Source organism: Cryptotermes secundus, unplaced genomic scaffold (genome assembly GCF_002891405.2).
Source record: "Cryptotermes secundus unplaced genomic scaffold, Csec_1.0 scaffold277, whole genome shotgun sequence".
Classification (NCBI taxonomy): Eukaryota; Metazoa; Arthropoda; class Insecta; order Blattodea; family Kalotermitidae; genus Cryptotermes; species Cryptotermes secundus.
In genome coordinates, this window is record NW_019720164.1 from 556,025 (window position 1) to 581,530 (window position 25,506).

General features: G+C 37.4%; 2 protein-coding genes and 1 long non-coding RNA gene across 6 annotated transcripts in view; 1 reads left to right on the top strand and 2 right to left on the bottom strand.

The window, feature by feature from the left end:
* Nucleotides 1-3,773, bottom strand: part of LOC117282548 — a 79,448-nt gene extending 75,675 nt beyond the window's left edge. Inside the window, exon 1 of the long non-coding RNA XR_004513336.1 lies at nt 3,422-3,773. This is a non-coding gene — a long non-coding RNA (uncharacterized LOC117282548). The remainder of the gene's footprint in view (nt 1-3,421) is intronic.
* The window catches only part of LOC111867176 (beta-1,3-galactosyltransferase 5), a 64,123-nt gene extending 58,106 nt beyond the window's left edge, over nt 1-6,017 (top strand). For both annotated transcript variants that reach the window (XM_023856780.2, XM_023856774.2), the window contains one exon: nt 4,614-6,017. In XM_023856780.2, the coding sequence (XP_023712548.1) occupies nt 4,631-5,728 (1,098 nt within the window). In that variant the 5' untranslated portion in view covers nt 4,614-4,630 and the 3' untranslated portion in view covers nt 5,729-6,017. The remainder of the gene's footprint in view (nt 1-4,613) is intronic.
* Nucleotides 6,018-11,824: 5,807 nt separating this feature from the next.
* On the bottom strand, nt 11,825-25,403 carry LOC111867206. Of its 3 annotated transcripts, XM_023856839.2 has the most exons (6): nt 24,748-25,403; nt 22,144-22,586; nt 18,470-18,536; nt 17,444-17,617; nt 14,901-15,084; nt 11,825-13,273 (listed from the first exon to the last, which is right to left on the bottom strand). In XM_023856839.2, exons 2-6 carry the CDS (start codon nt 22,177-22,179, stop codon nt 13,246-13,248), a joined length of 489 nt encoding a protein of 162 aa, XP_023712607.1. In that variant the 5' UTR covers nt 22,180-22,586; nt 24,748-25,403; the 3' UTR covers nt 11,825-13,245. The 3 variants fall into 3 exon arrangements, with proteins under 3 accessions (XP_023712607.1, XP_033608511.1, XP_023712616.1); XM_033752620.1 differs by lacking the exon at nt 22,144-22,586; XM_023856848.2 differs by lacking the exons at nt 22,144-22,586; nt 24,748-25,403 and adding an exon at nt 20,572-20,923.
* Between the last annotated feature and the right edge of the window lie 103 nt (nt 25,404-25,506).

A 25,506-nucleotide genomic window follows, 5' to 3' on the forward strand; every position in this document is an offset into this window, starting at 1 on the left:
AATTTTAAATTTTAAAAATGTCAGGGTTATTCGCCCTATGTCTATAGTGCTGCAGCGGCTTCTTCTTGTTTGTAGTATTGTATAGGTGTTATCTGTAATATACAAATATTCGTATTACTAATAATGTACGTAATGTTTTCTTATGTGTTTATACTCTTATTTGTACTAACTCTGTGTAGTCTTCTTGTGTGCGTGCCGCCGGTTAACTTTACTACGTGTGCTGTCTGATGTATTGTGTGCTGTGTTTTATGTTGGTGAGTGTAAGAGGGGATTGGGTATTGTGGAGAGGGAGGTACCGTTAGTCTGTGTAGATTTCGTGTATCGTTTGAAATATGGGATTGTGTGTTTCTATGTGTGTGTCATTCATGTGTAGACCTTCCTTACTTATTTTATATATATGGTATTTCTCTAATGTATTCAAATGTCTGCCCTTTCCCGTTGTTACAACTTCCATTACCTCTGTTATTGTTCCGTATGCATGTCCTGGAAGTTGTAACAACGGGAAAGAAGGGCAGACATTTGAATACATTAGAGAAATACCATATATATAAAATAAGTAAGGAAGGTCTACACATGAATGACACACACATAGAAACACACAATCCCATATTTCAAACGATACACGAAATCTACACAGACTAACGGTACCTCCCTCTCCACAATACCCAATCCCCTCTTACACTCACCAACATAAAACACAGCACACAATACATCAGACAGCACACGTAGTAAAGATAACCGGCGGCACGCACACAAGAAGACTACACAGAGTTAGTACAAATAACAGTATAAACACATAAGAAAACATTACGTACATTATTAGTAATACGAATATTTGTATATTACAGATAACACCTATACAATACTACAAACAAGAAGAAGCCGCTGCAGCACTATAGACATAGGGCGAATAACCCTGACATTTTTAAAATTTAAAATTTAGAGAGAACAAATTTTTAAAGGATTTCAAATTAGAACCAAAGATTTTATACGTGCTAATCAAGGAGACCTATGTTTTTAAATTTTAAATGTTATAAATGAGTGCGGTGTAACAGATACGTGAGTGCATACACCTGATGATGGCCGTTTGGAGCCGAAACATGTAGTGTATAAAGAAGAACAAAACGAAAGACCTATAAATATAGTTTGCACTTAGGACGGAGTTATATATCGTATAAAGTGCAACAGGATGCTTTAAATATAATATCATCAGGATTATTTGACCTTACACCGAGGGAAGTTCAAACAGATGCTGTGAAGACCACCTTTAGAAAGACAGGGCAGGAATCTGTATTTGAGAAAGCTCATCTTAATTAAAACGTGCAAAATATTATTGAAAATTAACATTTAAACTTGTAAATAAAAAACAACGTGTCCCAGGATTTTATCATTGGTTTCTGGTTCACCGCTTGGCGTCCCACCGTGTTACTTCCTGCAGGCTGCTTCAAGCAAGCTTCAGCTCTTTAAGAATTAGCACTTCGAAGTTGGAGGTTTCGACAGAAACTTCGGTTATCTTTTCATTAAGTCCCTTGAAAAGGGCAGGAACTGCTTTTGTGTCTGTTTGCCATGCAGTAAAGTCATAAAGAGGCAATTAAGGTAAAGCTCTGCTTCGACCCCACATCGCCATTAAAATTCCCAGTTATATTTTCCCCCTTTTAATCCCGCAGTTACATAAACTGATTACAAACTACTTTTAACAGCCATCACACAAGCAACACACATCTGTGATACAGGTCTGGTCTTATGCTGATATACAATATGTTTCGATTTCCAGTCGGCCATCACCAGACGGGTCATTTCGTATCTACGATGTATACTAATGTGTGCAGCATTAAAATAATTTTTGAACTTGTTTTTTAATGATACTGTATCGAAACTACATAGTTCGGTGACTGGATGATTAATGAGTCTAGAGCAGCTGGTGAAATGAGAACTGGCAGGGGAACACGAAGTTCTCGGAGGAAACCATCCCAGTGCTACTTTTTACATCGCAAATCCCACACGGCTTCTCCTTGGATCGAACCTGGACCACCATGATGGGAATTAAAAAACCTACAATTTTTCTATAATGTAGCGTAGTTGGTTGAGGCACTATGTTACAAGCCGGAAGGTCGCGGGTTCAAGTCCCGATGAGGTCACTGGACTTTTTTCAGTTGACCTAATCTTTCCAGCCGCACTATGGCCCTGGGGTCGACTCAGCCTCTAACAGAAATTAGTACCAGGAATATTCTTGGGGGTAAAGGGCGGCCGGCGCGTAAGGCTGACAACCTTCCCGCCATCTATGAGCCGATTGTCTCGATGTGGGAACCTCAATATCTCACAACCCTATGGGCCTCCACGGCCTGTTACAGGGATAGTATTACTCTTACTTTGTAGAGGTTATTCAAGGTGGCCCTGCTTTTTCAACCATATAGATGGATTATGGCACAGACAAAGAAGTCAGTTAATTCAAATAAGTATTAAAAGAAGAATCAGACAAGAGCTTTGTGATAACGCACACTGTTACATTTTCAACGTCATTCTTAATCATCGCCTGGCCTTTCAATAGAATAGGTAGAGAGGAAGTTGTCTTTGTCATTAAACAGTGTTGCTTATGGGCTGTGGTAGTTATCTATAGAAGTGTGTCTTAAGCTTGATTTAATAGAATAAATAAAATTGAAGTAATGCCACAATGGGGCAGGGATTTTATGGAGTCCATAGATGAGTGTTTTGGATATAGTAAGGATATGATTCTTGGGCTGTTTGTGGGTTGTGATCTAGCTGCAGGTTAAAGTGTTATGTCGTTCCACTGTAATGCCTTGTAGTGAAGATGGTGTGATCTGAGTCAGTGCAAGACTGACGTCGAAACACGTAACCTTTTGAATTACTCGTACTGCAAATAAAGTAGCAGCTCCATCTACACAACAGAATGCAACCATTTAAGTATAAATTGATAAAAGTTTCTTTAGAATAAAACTTAAGTAAAATTAAAATTAGAAACTTATTTTTATTAATTATTTTCACGCAAGTACTATAAAATGCCCTCTATATATCCTACCTATCATTAACCGCTATGTGGTAATGTACTGCCCTTACATTCCCATAGAAGCATTTTTACAGAGGACCTATTTCATGTCAATTATAGAAGGGAAGTTTATTACCATGCGTAATGTAGACCGAATGCAAAATCATGCTTCGTCCCATCTTATTAGAGCATTAATGCTATTTATTTTTAAGTACGTTACTGATCACCGGAACACTTCTAGACACTCGAGTTTTGTGGTTAGTAAAAACGTGAGACTTGTGGCCAACTTTTCCATTCTTTTCTTAATACTCTAGGGGATACCCGGAAATTATACATTCTTTTTATTACACTATTAGTTTTCCTATTTGATTTCACTATAAAGTTTGTTTTTATTATTTTGTTATATTTATTACTTACTGTTTTGTTATTATGATCTGCTAAGTTGTCATTGATGAGGCTGTTATGCTGTTTGGTGCACGACTGTCGATGCAATGCGAGAATATGGTACTGCGTACCTGATGGCGCTGTAATCTTTTGGACAAAGAAATCCAGGTTACGCCATTAATTGGTCGACGTCCATATGCGAAATATTCACTGGAATTGTTTTGTAGTTTTATATACATGCCTATGAATCTTTTTAGAGAGTATTTATGCATTTTCAGTTTATTACATTTCGTGAACTACTAGTATGTTTTTAGTCTACCAAATGAGTATCCTATATTCTCGGGTCCGAGTCCATTGGGACTCATGACCAAATTTTACTGTCTCAGATTTGAGACTTCCCTTTTTGTCGCCTCCTACGACTCGCAGGGTCACGGTGGAGGTATTCGACCCTGCCTCCACACGGGCTAAAACTAACTCACTGCTCTGTCCTGCTTATAACATCTCAGAACGGACCGCACAGAAAATACCGTTCTTCGGTTGCTGTATTCATTGTTGCGTTCGCGTCTGTTTGGGATGCCCACGTGATCGCTACTCAACCACTGCCTAACAACGGCCGTTGTTTACAGAGTCATTACTTAGCTGCGGTTGTTGTATAACTGCTTATCTCGCGGTCGTTGCCTGGCAACGGGTCTACATACAACAATATGACAATTTTAAAGAAGCTCTAATTAAAAATTATGAACTATAACAGTCTGTATTTAAGTCTAAAAATATTATGGGAAGAAAATATACTCTTATTTAGCATAGATAATATTTGCATTCTGAATTACACTAAAACTAATAACAAATATTATACCATTGCATCATGTTATGTGTGTTATATTTATTATTTGTTACCATCAACATAAAATATGTATAGATATAATATAAATTATAGGATTACAATATGTTTCAGCCTTTTGGCCATCATCAGGTATTACACATGTATCTTTGGCTTATCTGAACTTTCCTCTACATTGGCCAGTGTTTACACATGTGTATTTTTAGTCAATCTTTTTATTAAACTACTAAGTGAAAAAACAAAGCTTACAGTTCTACTCAGTAATTGCTATCAGAGAACTCATTCCATAGTAAACCGATGCCTTGTATGCCATTAATAATATTCAGTTTTGTGATATAGATGAAAACCTGAGTTAAATATTAATTGAATACCATTTGTTTGCAGGTTCATCACGTACATTCATGATGTCACGCTTACCTACATCTTCTGAGAATGTACCAGTTGCAGGAAATGTGACAATTTCTTCATCATTAACACAAGGTATCTTAAGTCTAAACACAACAGCATATGCACCTGGTGCAGTTGCCATCTCTGTGCCTTCTGAGGCTCCAGCAAACAATGTGACTACTCATCGCACTGCCTCACAAGTAATTCAGAGAATCTCACCCAAGGAAAAGGTTGCAAGCAGCGCAGCTTCCAACACCAGCAATGTCACCTCATCCGATCGCACAGAGCAAGGGATCTTGACGCGATACATATACGAGTCTGGTTACAAAATCTCAAATGTTGAACTTTGTTCAGAATTAGGCAAAAATCTGCAACTACTAGTAGCTATCACATCTGCCCCCAGTCACAAAGATGCTCGTATGGCCATTAGACAAACATGGGGTCACTACAGCCAGCGTAGTGATGTTAACATAGCCTTCCTTGTTGGTTCAACCAAGGATCTGCATCTTGCAGAGGAGCTGAGAGATGAAAATAAGCTCTATGGTGATTTGATTATTGCTCATTTCCTTGACTCCTATAACAACCTGACCCTCAAAACAGTATCCTTGCTGGAATGGGTCAATAACTATTGTAACCAGATTAATTTCGTTCTTAAGACAGATGATGACATGTTCATAAACATACCTAAACTGCTAAGCTTCATACAGAAACATGCCAAGGAGAAGCAAACCATCTTTGGGCGTCTTGCAAAGAGGTGGAAGCCTATTCGAAACAAGAAATCTAAGTATTATGTTCCAAGTAACCAGTATCAACCAGCTACTTTTCCTGACTTCACCACAGGTCCAGCATACCTCATGACTGGTGATATGATTCATGACTTATACACTGCTGCTTTAGGGAAGACATACCTCAAGCTAGAAGATGTTTTCATAACAGGAATAGTAGCAGAGGACATTAAAATTAAAAGGACACATGTAAATGAATTCTTTAACAAACGTATTGCTTTGAATGCCTGTAATATTCAAAAGGGCATTAGTATACATATGGTGAAGTTTCATGAACAGTTCGACCTGTGGAAGAAGCTACTGGATGGAAAGACAAAGTGCAAGTAATTTCACTGTGCATATGAACTGCAAAGAAAGAAGTTTTATATGTATTTATTGGTTTCTAAACTTAAGAATACTTTGGTATTATTTGAATGGTATTATATCCAATCAGAGATGAAAAATATTTTCAGTATTTCTGTATTCTGCATTTGTGGGCTGTGAGAGATTTAATATAAAAAAAACTTTAAAAATACTCATTTACTGGCCTTTTCAAAACCCAAATATCTATCCTACATCATAAAATGTAATAATTCTAACTTTGACAATAAAATATTATGATTTGTATTGTTTCTGACACTTAGTTAAACCTTTAGTGTCACATGACATTTAAATTTTATACCAGGAAGGTGCACTATTCACCATAAATCACTGTTAGTCCAAAGTGAACAGTTAATTTTTTTTTCAAATATTCACATTACATCCAGAGTATTATACAAAATCATATTTATCACTGCACATGCTTTTAAAAGTTCATGTTGGTAAATTAAACTCTGATTCAAATAATTGTACTTGTAGTTAATATTTGTAGGGTAATCCTTTAACCATTCAATTTTAATTTTAATGCCAAAAACAGTGTCCTTCCTTTTGTCATGAATGGCAGAGACAGTAACTTCTACAGTCTTCCTTCTCACTTGGCTCCCACCAAAGGTGATCAGTCTGTGTAGTTAATTTATGTGAACCAGCTCTCTCTCTCCCTTATCTGAAAAGCAATTTTAAAGTGTCCACAATTTCCTATGCATGATTTTCTGTGCAACTCAGTAACTGAAAATGCTAGTGAAGTTTTCTCTTTGAACACTGTGATTCTGCATATTTTTCTCAGATTAAGTTCTAACCATTATCATTAATATCATTCACAGTAGCATAATGAAGAGAACACTTACTGACCACCCTGTCACTCTCAAATTATCAAACTTTCTTCAAAATGACTTTTTTTTTTTTTCCTTGGCACTACAGCCCCAGTGGGCCTACACCTACCTCCATGAACTCCGTTCACTTCAGTTTCAAAATGACTTACCAGTAACTTTCTTGCAGTTGCTAATCAGATACCTTTCTGTTTGGTGAGGTAATAGCTGCACTCAGTAACTGCATACTACAGTACTTCATGGCTGTGAAGTTTCTGTCCATAGCAGTTGCAGCAGCAGAGGCATTCATATAGAAATATTATTACTTTCTATTTAGTGTAGACTACATCTTCATAACCCTCGTAGAATTAGAATAGACTTCTATAAATAGATGTTAGGTCCCAAACTAGTTACAGATAACATTCTGGGCCAAGGATATGACATAATATTTGACACCTGCCCCCCAAAAATTCTGTCAACCATATACAAAACCATACAAAAACATCTATATATAAATAAAAACAACTCATAATTCCTTCTATGAAGTAATGTTTAAAAAATTACTATAAGAGATTAAATGAAATTTGTATCTATACTTATTGTGTGCTATGTACATTGGACAGTGACATGTGATAAAAATGCAGGTGTACTGTGTACACTGGATGGCATGCAGGGTTAATTGGGTTAGAAGTTTCAACGAAGTCATATTCAATCAATTTAATGCAAATAATATCATTATGCTGAGGGTGATCCCCTAATATCTTAAAGAGGACACTGAATGGAAGCATATTAATTCAAAATAAACATTTTTAAAAACACTGTTTTCACATAAATAACTTTTTGGAATGATTCCTTTTTTGAATCTATATTGATCAGTCCATTGTGACAGATATAAGAAAGGGAAGTAACTATTGAATACATGTGCCTGAATTCTTTACCTATTTGTGAGCAAATATTCAACCATGTGCGCACACACACACAAACACTCTCTGTCTCACATAAACACACAATTTAAATTATATGTGATAATATGTTCTACTAACAAACTTCAGTGTGTTGCATCAGTATTTCTGACAAGGGCAAGTTAGCGTTCTTATGGTTGTTTCAAGTTTTATTCATGCTATCTATGTGCAGTCATTGTGTTTTTGAAGTTTATGTGCACAGTAAAACATTTTATGTACACAGACACTCAGCATAAACACATTAACCATGCAACATAAATTATTTCATTATATTTTTCAAGGCTGTAGTAAACCATGTTTTGAATACATATCTTTACAGTGCAATTATATATAGATTTTAGAACATAATTCAAGGATTGATTACATGTGGTATGATAATATAGTATATAAAACTATCTACAGAGTGAATAGTAACATGAAAAAACTAAAATGATCATTTTCAAAAGCTGTATATGCAAGTCTACATATAGGAGACAGCGGAATATTTATCCAGACCCAGGTACATAAAAGTCTTGGGCAGGCAGCTTGCATAAACCTTTTTAATTAAAGAGCAAACTTAAGTTCTATAATATTTAATTATATACAAGGTCCTAGCCGGGTAAGAAGAGCAAGTGATATTACGTAATACAACCCTAAAATATGTGAAATTTCAAGAGTGTACTTCGGTAGGGCCTATGTTATCTTGCAAAAAAAAAAAAACCTCTTGACCCTTCTTATGCAAATATACAGCATAACTTAATAATATCACATACTGATTTCTGCTCTTCTTACATTTGAAATCCTTTCATACATAGCAGTCTATTTACCACTACTTTTCTTTCCATCTCTGCTTTGATAGGCAATATGACCAGTTTTTATAGTGTGAACACAATCTGTGACCAGTGCTGTATCATTGCTAGGGAATCCTTTAATTCTTGAAGTAAACATTATGGATGCTATAGCAGGAAATAATATAAAGTGGTCAAAAGGAATATAAATTCATAAGATTATTACAATGTATGATCAGTTTAATTACTTCAGTACAGATTAGTTCAAGAAAAAGCTGAGCAAAATACAATTCACTAATTACTAATAAAGCAACAATGACAAATGAAAAGTAGAACAGATTCCTCTAGTAAAAAATGAGTAAAATTGCACATTCAGTGCTCCTTGTAAATTATGAAAATGTGCCATTATTCTTGGGCAAATGACAACAGAGTGATTCATGCTGAGTTAGTTAGGAGACTGCAGAATTGGAACCTGGTTTGGTTATAACTTCCATTCCACACACTTTTGTCTTCAATACCATATCAATGTGCACTTCTCACCCAAAGGCAGTGATAACACAGCATCAGTTAGTATGCACTCTTCCAAAAAGTACTTAGCACAGAACATTTTAACAACAGAATAACACACTGAAACAGAGGGCTTGAAGAATTGTGAACAGCAAATTCTCCAGCATACATGAAATGACTAAACCTACAAAGCATTATTGTTTCTTTGCAAATGACAAATTAACAATGTACACTCTCCTACCCTGAAGATGGAGGCAGCATATTCCTGATATACTGATAAAGCTCAACCACACTATATGCATCACATCCCAGAAGACAGTCTTCTTAATAATGTATAAAATTGTGCGCTACAGAGGTTACAAATTCTGTTTTTTAACTTGAATGAATATATTCTTAAACTGCAAATGATTTTGTGTTTAAATAATGTTGAATTATGTTCTTATGTATATGGTTTTTAAAACTGTCGATTATAACAGTTGTATAAAAAAAGTAAAGTAAAGCTATCCATGTACCAGGCTGTGAAGGCTCATAGGGTTGTGAGACGTTGAGGGTCCCACATTATCTAGACAATCAGCTCACAGATGGTGGTAAGATTGTCAGCCTTACGCGCCAGCCGCACTTTACTCCCCAGGAATATTATTTAATTCCTGGTACTCATTTCTATTAGAGGCTGAGTCTACCCCAAGGCCATAGTGTGGCTGGAAGGGTTAGGTCAATTGAAAAAAATTCAATGGCCTCATCAGGACTTGAACCCATGACCTTCTGGCTTGTAGCATAGCCCTTCAGCCAACTATTGTATAAAATTTATTATAACAAATTTTCTCGCCATCACCTTGAGACACACCGTGCTTAGACACAAAATTGTTGATGTGGAAGGCAGATGTGAGCACATGAAAGAATGACCAAGCTCCATTATATATATATATAAGCGGCCTCCGTAGTCTAGAGGTAACGTTCCCACCTCATGACTCGTGGTACGCGGGTTCAAAAACCCAGCGGAGGTTGTGGAATTTTTAAGGGCAGAAAAATTCAGGGAACAAGTCCTCCGGGAGGGACTTTAAGCCCTGGGGCCCGTGTCGTAGCTTTACGGCATGTAAAAGAACCTCATATCTCCAAAGGATGTAATTGAGCCAAATTCAGGACATTTCCCGCCCAACAGGAGTCTCTAACGCCTCCGATAGATGNTATAATTTTCTAAATCTGCATTCTTTCCTGATAATAACATCAAAATTTGGAAACTGAACACACCGTATGCTATATTTGCATCGCAACAAATACACTAGGTAATAAAGAATATACATCCAAAAACAGCGAAAACAGAACAGACACCGAAGGCTCAATCAAGTATCTTGTTGTTCCTACTGAAGTGTCTTGCAAACGGAAGCATTCTGAATTGTCATTTTAAGAATCCTTACAGAAGTTTTATAGATCCACAAGCCTTTATAATGAAGTGTGGAAAATGGCACAAGAGCTTTATAGAAAAGTCTGACAGAGTTGTTTTTTTGTGACGCAAAACATTACTGAGAGTTTCAGTATACTTTATGTGAAAACTACTTTTTTCTTTCTGTTTGAAAAATGTATCGATTCAAAATAAATTGAAATACATTGTTTCTGAAAATATGATGTGTGGAAGTACAACAAATTCTTGTTTATCTGGTACCTAACATCTGGAATTCTCATCCAGTTGGCAGAAATTTGAAAGAAAATTTTCAATCCCTACAAAGCTATTCAAGAACAAATTTGTGATGTCCATATATTCACTTGTCATGTAGTGGCTAGCAGCACTGCCAGTCATCCTTCCTCACACAAGTGTCATTACAAGTACAGTAGACGTTAAATGAATTGGTGATTGCAATTCAATGTATGGATCCAACATCTTCCATCTGGGAATATCACTTTGATCACAGTTCAACATATTTTGTGTCCAGCTTCCAGATAATTCAAAAGTAATATGATTATGTAAGTACATATGTAACCCACTGACATATTTGGTGTATCCTGTCCTCTGCTTAAAGAAATATTAATTTTGCTCAGAAATGATTTTATGGTCATGCTGAACTAATTGCCCATGGTATATAATAATTTTCTGCATGAGAATAACTTAGCTCACATGTGAAAAATAAATTAACACAAGTCCTGCCTCTGGTAAAAACAATACATATACAGTAAAGCCCAAATGACTGATATCATAATAACATTCTGTACAATTATCACAGATTTATTTTTACACAGCTGTTTCAGCCACTTGGCCCATCATGTGTTCTCATCAGTCTTACAATTTATTTAAATATTAAAGCTAAATTGAGAATTTAAAATTTTAAACCAATCGCTGAGTCAATATTAATAAAGATTTTAAACATACTGACAAAACCGACAAGGAGATTCTAGAATATTGGGTGCCGACTGACAACAGAGCAATGAACAATTGGAAATCTGGTGTTTAAATGTTAATATTGAGTGCACCGTGACAGCTACATGAAGTAAAATACACCCGATGATGGCCGATTGTGGCCGACACATGTAGTGTGAAAGAAGGGGGACAAGAACTACAATAAAGTGTTGCATTTACGATGGAATTTATATTATACATATAGAAATCATAAGTTTTAGCAGACATCACAGCATTGAATTCACCTCATCAATACTGAGTACATGTAATCTCCTCCCAAAGGACTATCTTAATCCAATGACCAACTTACAAAAACATTTACAAAATAAAAAGTAGCAGAAAAATAATGTTCGGAAATTGGTTTAGCTTGGGTACAAGCGGTAGCATAGCTGGTTGAGGCACTATGCTATAAGCTGGAAGGGCATGGGTTTGAGTCCCAATGAGGTGGATTTTTTTTTCAGTTGACCAAATCCTTTCAGCCACACTATGGGCCTAGGGCTGACTTAGCCTCTAACAGAAATGAGTACCACAAATATTCCTGGGGGGTAAAGAGCGGCTGGCGCGTAAGGCTGACAACCTTACCACCATCTGTGAGCCAATTTTCTTGATAATGTGGGACACTCAATGTCCCACAATCCTATGGGCCTCCATGGCCTGTTACAGGGATAGCTTTACTTTTTTTATTTTGTTTACAATATACATTTCTTTAGGTTTCTTTTGCACTTATTAACTTTATGGACAGGTCATTACAAACTATTTTGCACACTTGAGAACTGATCATATTTGGCAAGAAATTCTGCTACATTCTTAAGGTTCTTCTCAGAACTGTTTTGAGAACAATACTGAAGGCTGAGACATAATCAGAAATGGAAACATCACCCTTTTCCATATAAGACAGAAGATGTGATATCAAAGTAACAAAGTATGTTCCTCAGAAGCAGCATATTTGGGGAGCGCACATTGAAAGAATTTAATGGAGATGACATTTGAGCTAAATGTTTACATTGATATATATTCTGAATAGAATGAAACATGACAGATACACTTAAAAGCTGAATTGCCTTTAGATTTTTAGACACTGGAAGTATTTTTATAAGCTACTATGTTGTGTTTGGCAGACCATATATAACAGAATTTTCTGCATCTGCAAACAATTGTTTGCACTTATTTTATGCATGTTAATCGATTCCATCTTGGGCAAATCCATGCTGGACAAGGGTTTGCTGTATGTTTGACACAAAAGCAGAAAAAGAGAACCAGTTTGAAAGGTGAAGGATATCCTAAGCAAAACATAAAGTACCTGGTAATATCAATCCAAAGCTGCATAAAAATTTTGAAATACATTTAAAAACCCTATACAAGAAATTAAAAAAGGGGTATTGCCAAAAATACTTTGTAACTAAATGACAAAGTCATAAGAATTATACAGTATTAATAGACCATCATGCCAGACCAGGAGTGTGAGCCACTTACAAATAACTATCCATGAAGATAAATAGAAGACTGATAAGAGGTTCAATTTTATTGATGAAAATAATCGACTTCACAGAGTGAGTGCATTGGAAGACCTCAAAAACACCATCACGTGACCTTGGCTCTGACCTCTCTTGATATTAATCACATAAACAATATAACAATCTCAAGAGGTAAGTGTAAAGCCACAGACCAGGCAGAACTGAATCACTCTATGGGACAACATACTGGTCAGCAACATTCTCTGCTTTGCAGAAAGGTGGGAAACAAAACAAAATGGTATCCAATTTAAGATCTACAAAGCAAATATATACATTCCTTTAGCCTAGGATGATCATATTCCATTTTTGAGTGAGGTGACCCATTCTCCCTACAGAGATTAAATGGGATGCCAAATAGTACCATTTTACGATCAGTTCAATTTTATATGTAAGTTTCATTAACTTAGCATTTTATGAATGATTTTTGGAAGACAGTCATGTTTTAATCACTCACCTGTACACTGCACTATGGCATAGTGACTACACAGTCTCTCACATCACAGTGCAGTTCTTTTAAATCATCCAGTTTCCATTGTTTGGTTTCATTTCTTGTAGTCAATTGAAAATTTGCTAAAATATAGAAAAATGGTAACTAATCATACTTCCAGCTATGAAGTAGCTGAAGAACTTCATTATTATGGCAATGAACAATTCACCAAGTAAGTAATTTTTTTTGTGACACACTTCTGAACTATTTAGGAAGACAGAATAAAACCCCCAAATTACTGCCAGATATTTGTTCATGCCAGAAAAACAAAACACCTACCCAAAAGGCGTAACTATCTACTTCAACATCATCTGGAAAAGTGTGGCCACCCAGCACCATACATAGAACATTAAAAAAAGTGTCCTGTTTCTTATTTCTTAAAAGTTGGTCACCCTATTTTAGGCAGAAAATTATATGCAATACTCCTATGCAGTTTTTTGTAATTTATGAATTATCTTGGAGCACAGGCTCCCAGATTATAGGATTTTTTGCTTCCTCCCTACTGCTTTGCTTACGAACCTTGACTTGTACTCTGAATGAGAATAATGGTAGTGTAGAGCTAACTCTGGTAACAATCATTACCTTTCTTCATTGCTTATAAATCCTTCAAAACCATTAAAATATCGAAAACGTCAGAAAATGAGAATAAATATAAACCTTCTATTCCTATTTGACTGGACTATAACTTCTCATTTTAACTTATTCACACATAGCCACTTTTTCAACCACTGTTCGAAAGCACACTATGCAGTCAACATACTACAGATTTAAATTATACAAAATTTTGGCCTCTTAAAAAATGGTTTTGTATGTGTCTGATGCTTTTTATGAATATCTGTGAAGGAATGAACAGACATTAATATAAAGCAAATTTTTTATTTTGACAGTAATGAAAACTCATATTGAGTGAGGTCTTTTGGATTATGGCACCTCATTGTCCAATTGGTGGGTACCAACGTTTTTGAGGAATGCAATAATTTCATTGTCAGGTTTGATGTCACTTTCTCCAAAATACTGGTATCCATCTACCTGACTATGACATAAAAGGTAAAGTTTTCCCCGTGCTTAACTAATTAAGCACTACTCCATGAAGATGTTTGCAGGAGTGGATGTACATATCCACATTTTCTTGACCTCGGCACTAGTTGGAGGCGAGTGGTCAGTTTCACTCCCCAACTGCTTCCCCCCCCCAGGAAGGAGCCCTGGTACCCATTCTATAGGAGGTTGGGTTGACCCCGGAGCCAGTCTGGACAATATGGAGAAGTGAAAATTCTTCATCCTACCAGGACTCGAACTCTGACCTCTCCATCATCCAGCCCGTAGCCAGTCGCTATATTGGCTGCTATAAAGTCTACTGTCAAGTATTTCCCACAAGAATTGTGGTCTAATATGAAATGGGGAAGATTAACTGCAAGCATGTAGTAATTAATACTTGCTTGAATATGAGTGCATGCTGATGAATATGTCAATGGCTCTCATTTTGCAATGTGAATAGGTTAAAAATTAAGAACATGATACCAATTTGTTTTTTGGGGCTGCCATAAAATATTATTTATCTTTGTTTTTACATGTCAACTGTGTCCCTAATTTTAATTTAAAAATTCTTGTAATATGGATCAGACTGACTGGAAAGACTCATAAAACAAAAAGTGAAAATTACTGGGGTTAAACTCTCGAACAATTGATTATATACATAATTTGAATATTAACCAGATAACAGCAGCTTCAAGAATTGGAAGGTGGGTGTGAACATGACTGCCCATATTACAACCATCATAGTCACAGGTAAGGATACAGCCTGTCATTGTGTAGTCCTGATAGCGAAATACTCCACACTGAGTATCCATCGTCTTCATAACGCAGGCACGAATCACCATCAGTTCCCATGTTTCCACTGTAAAGCATTTGAAACAGAACAGTACTGTGTTATAATGAGTGTAAAGGAACTGCATTCATGGTGTGAAAATTCCTAAACACTTGCTCAATTGTTACACTGGTACGAATTTCTTGATGCACTGACTGTATGATCACTACCCATATTTCTGAGAAGTCATCTTTTATGGCTACTGTTTAATTTTTGAGGATCAGCACTGTAGCCGACCGCCGACGTACAGCTGCCACGACCTTGCTCGAGCTTGGGTTCTTTTTCTCAGGATATGGGTGCTTCGGAGATGGGAGTGGAACACACTTCGGGGTTCATGAATCTGGGGGCTCCAGAACACCGAATATTGCAGTTTAATTTAGAATTTCATTCAATGGTTAATATTTGCATTGTCCTTCAAGCTAGCCGCTCCTTCCGTCCTACTCACTACGATACTGTTAAACACTTCTTTGTCTACCTTTCAACTACTGTCCTCCTCCGCTCCCTAAAACCGACTGCCCTCTCTTTACCAGTCCCCCAGCTGGCCTAAAAAAACGAAAAAAAGAGAAAGCCAAGGGCCGAGCCTGGCATCTGACCTACATTCGTATTTTTTGAGAAGCCCGTAAACTTTTTTAGGTCTTCAAGGCATGCAAGACCCCTCCTGGCTGGTCTCGCACACGGTCAGTTCATGGGTTTATGATATACTGGGAGTAAACAGGCGACGTTAGGGACAATAGTGGCACCCTTAGCCTAAGGAGGACAATAGCTGAATTACAACTAGATGGTCCCGAGATGGTATCTCGCCAATGGAGTGTCTCTCATGGTATTAAACAATGCATAAGTTGTTCATACCCATAATTAAATAATTTTGGCAAGGGATGTACGGTTACAGCACCAACTTGTTTATTCCTAATCTTGCTTTCATTTTTGGGTGATGACACTGTGTTATGGTGGACAAATTTTTACAGTATAGTGATCCTAGTTACCTCCATCTTCAAGACAGATACTAAACAGTGATCTAATGCCAACATTTATATCAGTAAAAAAATGCTGACAACCCAGACATAACAACACGATAACATCATACATGAATGGAAAGAGGATTAGATATGAACTCTTCTCTACTGCTGTTCAACAGTGGATGTCCAAAGTTAAACTTACCATTCTTTCCCACTATTTTGATGCAGAAGTTAGCTGGGAATGTGCCTATATGCCCTTGTTTGGGTACCATGCATTTTTCTGTATAGGTTGACATAGCAGGATTGTATGGATCTTCACAGTTCACATCACTTCCATTGTATGAGGAGCAAGTGTAACAGTTTATGGCTTGTGAACCTGCAAATTTCAGATTCATTAATTTTAAAAATTGAAGACCTATAATTTCCAAGGTTAACACTACTTTTAATTAGTGATGTTTGTAAACATATTCTCCTTCACAGAGAATTTGTATCTTTCAGTTCCATTCTTTGCACATTTCTATTTGACCCTAGCCTACCATATGACATGTGAGACAACTGGTAAATTATAGCCATAAATTAGAATTATTATAAATATACATAATATTATGAAATTGANCTGGGGGCTCCAGAACACCGAATATTGCAGTTTAATTTAGAATTTCATTCAATGGTTAATATTTGCATTGTCCTTCAAGCTAGCCGCTCCTTCCGTCCTACTCACTACGATACTGTTAAACACTTCTTTGTCTACCTTTCAACTACTGTCCTCCTCCGCTCCCTAAAACCGACTGCCCTCTCTTTACCAGTCCCCCAGCTGGCCTAAAAAAACGAAAAAAAGAGAAAGCCAAGGGCCGAGCCTGGCATCTGACCTACATTCGTATTTTTTGAGAAGCCCGTAAATTTTTTAGGTCTTCAAGGCATGCAAGACCCCTCCTGGCTGGTCTCGCACACGGTCAGTTCATGGGTTTATGATATACTGGGAGTAAACAGGCGACGTTAGGGACAATAGTGGCACCCTTAGCCTAAGGAGGACAATAGCTGAATTACAACTAGATGGTCCCGAGATGGTATCTCGCCAATGGAGTGTCTCTCATGGTATTAAACAATGCATAAGTTGTTCATACCCATAATTAAATAATTTTGGCAAGGGATGTACGGTTACAGCACCAACTTGTTTACTCCTAATCTTGCTTTCATTTTTGGGTGATGACACTGTGTTATGGTGGACAAATTTTTACAGTATAGTGATCCTAGTTACCTCCATCTTCAAGACAGATACTAAACAGTGATCTAATGCCAACATTTATATCAGTAAAAAAATGCTGACAACCCAGACATAACAACACGATAACATCATACATGAATGGAAAGAGGATTAGATATGAACTCTTCTCTACTGCTGTTCAACAGTGGATGTCCAAAGTTAAACTTACCATTCTTTCCCACTATTTTGATGCAGAAGTTAGCTGGGAATGTGCCTATATGCCCTTGTTTGGGTACCATGCATTTTTCTGTATAGGTTGACATAGCAGGATTGTATGGATCTTCACAGTTCACATCACTTCCATTGTATGAGGAGCAAGTGTAACAGTTTATGGCTTGTGAACCTGCAAATTTCAGATTCATTAATTTTAAAAATTGAAGACCTATAATTTCCAAGGTTAACACTACTTTTAATTAGTGATGTTTGTAAACATATTCTCCTTCACAGAGAATTTGTATCTTTCAGTTCCATTCTTTGCACATTTCTATTTGACCCTAGCCTACCATATGACATGTGAGACAACTGGTAAATTATAGCCATAAATTAGAATTATTATAAATATACATAATATTATGAAATTGATTAAATAAAAAAAGCTGTATATATAAGCTCATCATAAGTTATAAGGAATGCAGAATTTATATTTAAGTGCTGTTTATTTTTTCACCTAAGTAGCCTTGTTATTACAACATTTAAAATGATATTCTTTTTACTTAGTTATATTCAATTTTTTTAGCTGCTTGTTAGATGATATTAACATATCATTCTTTTTTATTCAATGACATCTTGTGACCATTCAGATAAAAAAGGAGGGGCCATCATTTATTATCTGACAGTAAAATACAGATGTTATGCTGACTGCCAATGCCAAAGGCCACCAATTAATCCTGTCCTGACCCAATTCTATACACTTCACATTCTAACAATCTATTCATTCCAAGAACATTTTTCTTTCTAATCATTATTCACCTATATATTTCTTGGTTTTTCAGATAATTTCAAGGAAGTCTGCCTCTAAAATTGAGAAGCTCTGATTTCCAAAAATGAGAGACATGCATACTATTCTCTGACCTTCTAAATTTAAAGTGTCTTAACATTAATAGGACTCCATAAACCACAAAGTTCTTGCTTATATAATACTGCCCTCTCTCAACATTATTAAAGTAATGTTCAATAAAAAGTGATTAATCATCACCTTGCAGCTGAAGTAGACCAGGGAGTAGAAGAAGGCATACATGTTCCAGCATCTTCCTCCTCTGTAACTAAGAGAGAGGGACATTTGACGTACATAATCTGCACATGTATTTCAGATGCTGGAGACAAGAAATTCATTGATAATTTTGATGGGATGGAATATACTCAAGTGGGTGAATCATGATGGGAGGATGATACTAAATGGAACTTATGGAAATGGAAATATGTTGTGATGTTCTGAACTTGATCAGAGCTGTGTCCTGTGACAGGCTGTGCTATAAGCAGAATTGAAATATGAAGCCATATTATCACAGACTGTAAATCCACTGTTCAACCGTTGTTCTTGTAATGTGCAGCATACAGAAGAATGGGTAGTATCAGCACGGCGTCTGATACTGACAGTGAGCTATCTTCCAAAGATCTCAATATCTTCTGTCCGTACATTACATGCACAATGTGGACGCCAACATCCCATCTTATTCCCTGAGATGTCTCGGAGTTGGCAGTCACCAGGAAAAAAAAAAGTAGGACCATGTGGGTACTCTCTGATTAGGGTGTCTTTCAATGCATGTCCTAACAGCGCCTGCAGCACTCCCTTAGCATAAGATGTGTATCCCATAACATAATAAATCAATAACCACTTTCAGTGCTGGATTGGTATGCAACCTGGTTTTCCAATCTTAGATTGCTTCACACTGGTTCCAAATGTAATATGCTTTAGTGTTACAGCAATGTGTTCTTTAAGTGGATATTTGTAGACAGCTTTGGCCCCACAAAATAAAATTTTACTTCCCATTAATTCTCATTATTTTCAATACATATTTTCTTATGTAATAATCTTAGTTCCTTTTCACCTGAGAAGAAGGTGCCTAACCCAAACAGTAGGCAGAAAGGAACAGTAATTAAATATAAAATAAATATATGAAACAGAAAAAAATACATTTATCCTTGCCTCAATTAATACCTCGCAGGGAAAGTCACAATATACCAATGGATTCAGATAAAGAAATCATTTTTAAAACATTCTCTAAAATCGTCCCTGTTCACGTCAAATAAAGGTACAGAACAGGTAACAGTTTGACTGAAATGTGGGAATGGAGCAGATCATTAAAATAAGATAAATTTAGGGAAAGTGATATCTGTTTTGGAGAGTGAACTTATAAGTGAAGTAGTGGAATACTGGTAAAAATTATATCTATCCAATACAGTAATTCCAAAACCATCATCCTAAAATAGAAGTGTGAACAAGACTTAAACTGACTGCTGGATCATCAGTTCTTCAATATCCCAAACTTTTTTATTTAAGCATGTGATCATAATCAGAGGAACTGTAACTGACATGGATGTATTTAAGATGCCAGGGCTGACACTACATTTTTTTTATTGCTAGTGGGATGGGACTAAGTCCTTGTACTGCGGCCACTTCTGGCCTATTGTACCAGACCCAGACGATATGTGAGTGTGATTGTGGAGCAATTGGTGGAATGAGGACTGGCAGGGGAAACCGAAGTACTAGGAGAAAAACTGCCCCAGCGCCACTTTATCCACCACAAATCCCACTTGACCAGACCCGGGATCGAACCCGGGCCGCCGCGGTGGAAAGCCAGCGACTAAACGCTTGAGCTATGGTGCGGCCGTGACGCTACATAACTCCATACTGAAAGTATCATTAAGTAACTTCGGAGGGGGGAGAGAACGGAAAAAAAAAGAGGCTTGCTTTCTGACTTAAACAGCTGGTGCTAACATCAGGGGATGCTGGTAAAGCAATAAATGGGAAATAACTCCGGGTATTGAAGTTTGGTTAAGTTATCAATGGGTGTATAACACAACATGAAAAATGATCAAGTAGGTTAATTTTCGTAACATCCTACAGGAGAGAATATTATGTCCTTATATTTAACAGAAAGCTCCTTTAGACCTAATCAAAACTTGTCTCGTATAAACTTCGTATGGCCGAAAGAGAAATGTAAATACATCGCATAGCTTATAATTGTAGGGGTAGAGGGGAAGCGTATACAGCAAACCTGCAGCATGCTCCCCTCAAACGAAAGCTCTGCCCACCCCACAAGCTCATCATGCAGCAAATGTAGTCGCTATACTTACATAATCAGCCACCTCCGACAACGGTAAGCATCAAACACTCAATGAAAATATATACAGGTTATTTCCCATGGAACTATGCCCATTCTAAAGCATCATAAAATAACGCATTTCGCACTACGTTTTCACTCTACAACTACCCTTCTTTTTAGGTGCCCAACTTGACGCATGCTCCCTAGCAACAGTAACTACGGAAAAGATCGAGTTGAAATGGATGCTGCTCAACAAGGGGTGACAGTCTGAAAGGGCCGCTTTCAATCAAAGAATATTTATAAAGATTCCTGATCCAGACCTTCCCTGCCTCGCTATTTGGTCAATACTTTTGAAAAGTCACAATCCGCTACTGATTAAATTTAATTTATAGTGAATGAATTGCCAATTTGTAATATATTCATTTTTATAATATGACGTAATTTACAATCCAGCAAATAACCACGTTTCCTTTTCAAATTATAAGAAGTAAACATTTTTTAAGTTTCTAATTTTAGATTTTTAATTTGTCATGGCTGTAGCAAAGAAAGCCATTTCTGCACCGGGAATGTATTAACATTGCTGGCAGTTCTTTTCTGAAATAGGGTTATTTGGGGAACGAGGTGAAGTTTGACGGATGTATAATTGCTCGTTTTGTTAGCGACAGGAGGTAAAATGACCCCTAAATTGACAACAAAAAATGGGGAAATATACGCAAAATTAGTTGCAGGTATAGGATATGACAATCGCGATAACCGTGAAATAATGACAGAAAACGCTAAAATATTCAATCACGACAAAATGCGATACCCTTCATAGGGACGAACTGCTTGGTATTGTAACATTTTAATGCGACAGCGAGATGGAAGAGAATACGAGGAACTTCCGAATATATATTGCCGTCCATTACTCGGTCTCTTCATGAAAATTTGTGGAATGATTTCGCAAATTTCATATTCAATTGTGTAGTTAACCATATTGGGAGATATCAAGATCTGAATTCACCCATCATACGTGTTTTTTTTTTATCGATTTCGGTCAATTAAACAATACCTAGGCCGGTCACAGTAGCCGAGCGGTGTTTCCTCGCTCGGAAGCCAGGGGTTCGAATCCCATACAAGGCATGGATGTTTGGCATGTGTGTTTATTCTGTGTTTGTGTTGTCCTATGTTTAGGTAGAGGCCTTGTGACGAGCTGATCACTCGTCCAAGGAGTCATACATTCTGTAAAATGGTCATGAAACGGAAAAATCAGAGGCCAGGGCCCAAGGGGGCTGTAGAGCCAGTGGGGGGGGGACAATATCTAGGTTGAAACGATTTATGAATGACACAAAGTAGGTGGCTTATTTTACCAGGACACAAAAGGCATTTTTAGCCTGATTCCTCATTTTAGAAACATAAGTGTAGGGTCATGAGAGCAGCTTATTCTGAAGGTTTGTCTCTCCGTATGTGCATCCCGTGTAACAAATTTTGAAGGCCTGAACTGATCTTTATGAAACTGGTATATATCATGCCACCTGTGGAGACCTCAACTGCATACTTCCTAAATCCCTCCCACCATTAATAAAATGAATGCAGTCTCTCAAATTGTTGAGATAATAATCACCTTAATGTTATTTTGCAGCATTCTGTTGCACTGCATACATCTGACTTTGCATCTAGCTTTTATGCTGTGTATGTGCAACTTTGTTTACTATTCACTCATCATTTTTCCTTAGTGACACTACATGTCTTGATGTTTTGACTTAATTGGCCATCTTCAGGTGTACAGGTCGTTGTGATTAAGGATCTGCTGCTCACTGTAAAGCTGTTTTATTTCTCATATGCCGCTGTCTTGGATTGATTCTGGTTATGTGGGTTAACCATCTGTTTTAATTTTGCTTTCCTTGAGCTGCACTGTTTACTTTGAGGTTTTGTTTGGTTTGTTGGCTAATGTTCTTGCCACAGCCAATAAACTGAACATAACCTTAAGGCAATCATGTGTGGCTCAAGGACACCAAAATTAAAACAGGTGGTTAACCCACATAACTTGGTACATTAATGGCAGTTCTGTAAAGAAAGAATTTATATTCATTTGATCACTGACCATTATTGCTTGTGGTGATTTGTTCGGAATGATGTAAAATTTCCTTTTGTCAATAAGGATTACAACGGACAAAATTAGTGTTATGCGCAGAGATGGAGCTCCATCACAATGGGAATCTGTTCTAGATACAAGATGGTTCAAATATGACTGGGACTGATTTGTGTGTAAACAAGCTGCACTGCGCAGCAGCTGTGTGACCTTAAGAGAATAAAGCCACAACCTCTACCCTCCCTCCTGTTAGGGTTAGAACCTGTTCAGTCCTGTCTGGGAGTTGCTAGAATTATGAGCGAACAGAAGGTACCGTGGAGCGTGGAACAACGCATTGTGATTGAATTCCTCGTTGGAGAAAATGTTCCGTCCGCTGAAATTCACCACAGACTCCAACAACAGTATGGGGAAGAGTGTCTCTCATGGACCCATGTATCTGAGTGGTGTAAGTGCTTCAGAGAGGGCAGAGAGTGAGTGGAAAATGAACCGCATGATCGTCAACTGCGAACATCCATCACTGAGCCAAACATTGATTGTGCAGACGCACTTATTCATGAGAATAGGTGCATCAATATCAAGGAACTTGGAGCAATGCTGTCCATCAGTGTTGGTAGTGTAGAAGACATCGTGAAATACCACCTGCACTATCGCAAGGTGAATGCACAGTGGGTACCACACACTTTGACGGACGTGAACAAAATGGTGTGCATGCAAGCTGCCAGTTGTCTCCTACAGCAGTTTGAAGATGAAGGTGATGCATTTTTGAAGTCTATAGTGACCACCGATGAAACGTGGGTGCACTACTTCATTCCCGAGTCCCAGCAGTCATCATGAAAGTGGCAGCATACCAGTTCTCCCAAACCAAAGAAAGCGTGGAGGAGCCATTCGGCAGGAAAAGTGATGGCAGCGTTCTTCTGGGACTGGCAGGGAGTTATCCATGTAGACTTTCTGACAGATGCCAGAACAGTCAATGCAGCTTATTACTCAGACCTCCTGGCAACAGACGTGAAGGAAAAGATCCGATCCAAGCGGAAGACACGTGGAAAGCAGGTAGCCTTCCTTCAAGACAATGCACGCACCCATATGGCCAAAACAACAATGGAAACCCTCCGGAAACTGAAATGGAACCTACTGACACATCCGCTGTACAGTCCCAATTTGGCCCCAAGAGATTTCTACCTGTTCGGAATGCTCAAATCAGACTTGCAAGGCATGCAGTTTGTGGATGACGTCGTCATCCAGACTGTTCGGGAGTGGATACGCCTCCAACCACAAGCCTTTTTTGAAAAGAGCATCAGGATGCTTCCAGAATGTTAGAAAAAATGTGCTGACTCCGGAGGGGAGTATGTAGAAGACTGACATGTGCAAGTAAGTGTTTGGCAATTATGTTTTTTTAAGAAAAATCAGTCCCATTCATATTTGAACCACCTTGTACAACACTCACATAGAGCAGGCCACACCTCTGTCACATTCCCTCAGTGTATGCTTCATGGACATTTCTTGTTTGTGAAGAAACATTCACCAAATTTTAGCAAAATGTTTCAAATATAATGTTGTGGAATAGTTTACAGTTATCGGGAAAACACAATCTTCCTTGCTCATCATGCTTGGTGATATTTCATTTCTCTGAAATGCCCTGTGTAGAACTAATTACTCTTATGTTCATAACTCTGTTGCTTGTCCAAATTGATACTNGTGACAATAGTGACAAGAATATACTTTGTTACACTCGACGGAGGTTATATTGATAAGTGGTGATTGATAGTGTAACGGACCAAAATGAAACAATTCAAAACACAATCTTCCTTGCTCATCATGCTTGGTGATATTTCATTTCTCTGAAATGCCCTGTGTAGAACTAATTACTCTTATGTTCATAACTCTGTTGCTTGTCCAAATTGATACTCAGGTTTTCTCTGTGGTATATTTTACGTAATTCCTTACCATATTATTAATCCTAAAAGTAAAACAAATACCAGGTTGTCCCTTTACACTTGCCCCACATACTTCCCATGCACTTGCCTCAACCACAGAATCTGAGAGGGCAAAACTAAACACATTAATTACATTACATAAATACATAAATGATGCTTAGCTGATGGTACTATTTCATTACATATATCACACAGTACAAACCTGTGAATCAACTAAGATATTTCACAGACTGTGAATAATGAAGAACACAGCATTTTTCTTCTGAAGAAGAGCAATATTACCTAATACTTCAGTGAGAGAGTGGGAATCAATAACCTCTCACCTTAGTACCAACATACCACAATAAAATTTACCCAAATGCGCAATGATGTATGAAGTTCTCTTTATAATCACTAGATGCCAACAAAATCTTTGAGCGCTGACTGGTAACGATGTATGTTTACATTTACCTCTAATCCCCACTTGTCCTGCCTTACCCCACTAAAATAATTTATGCTTCTATAAAAAACTGTCCTATTCTACACCTCTATTGTATCTGCAGTTTTTAGTTTCAATCCGAGCCCCTATCTGTATTCTTTGAGGTCAAAGAAATTGTTTAGATGTGAATTTTTGGGAAACATGGATAAATTTAGATATGATCACATCAGAATAATTGCATACACCCACATAATCAACCACACATAATTTGTCATGAAAAAATCGCTAATGCAGGATATATGGGAAATGAGTTCATCTTACCAACAGCTTTCTGAACCAGGTTTGCCTAACACTCACTCTTAACCAATTTGTTACTTATTTACTTATGGAGATGAGTCCTTCTTGAGGAGAAACCAAATCTGCAGCTACTCAAGAATTTCCCAGCATTTTATGGAACCCGAAGGTTCATTACTGTGTTCACAAGAGCCCTCCACTGGTCCCTGTCATGAGCCAGATCAATCCAATCCATACCATCCCATCCTA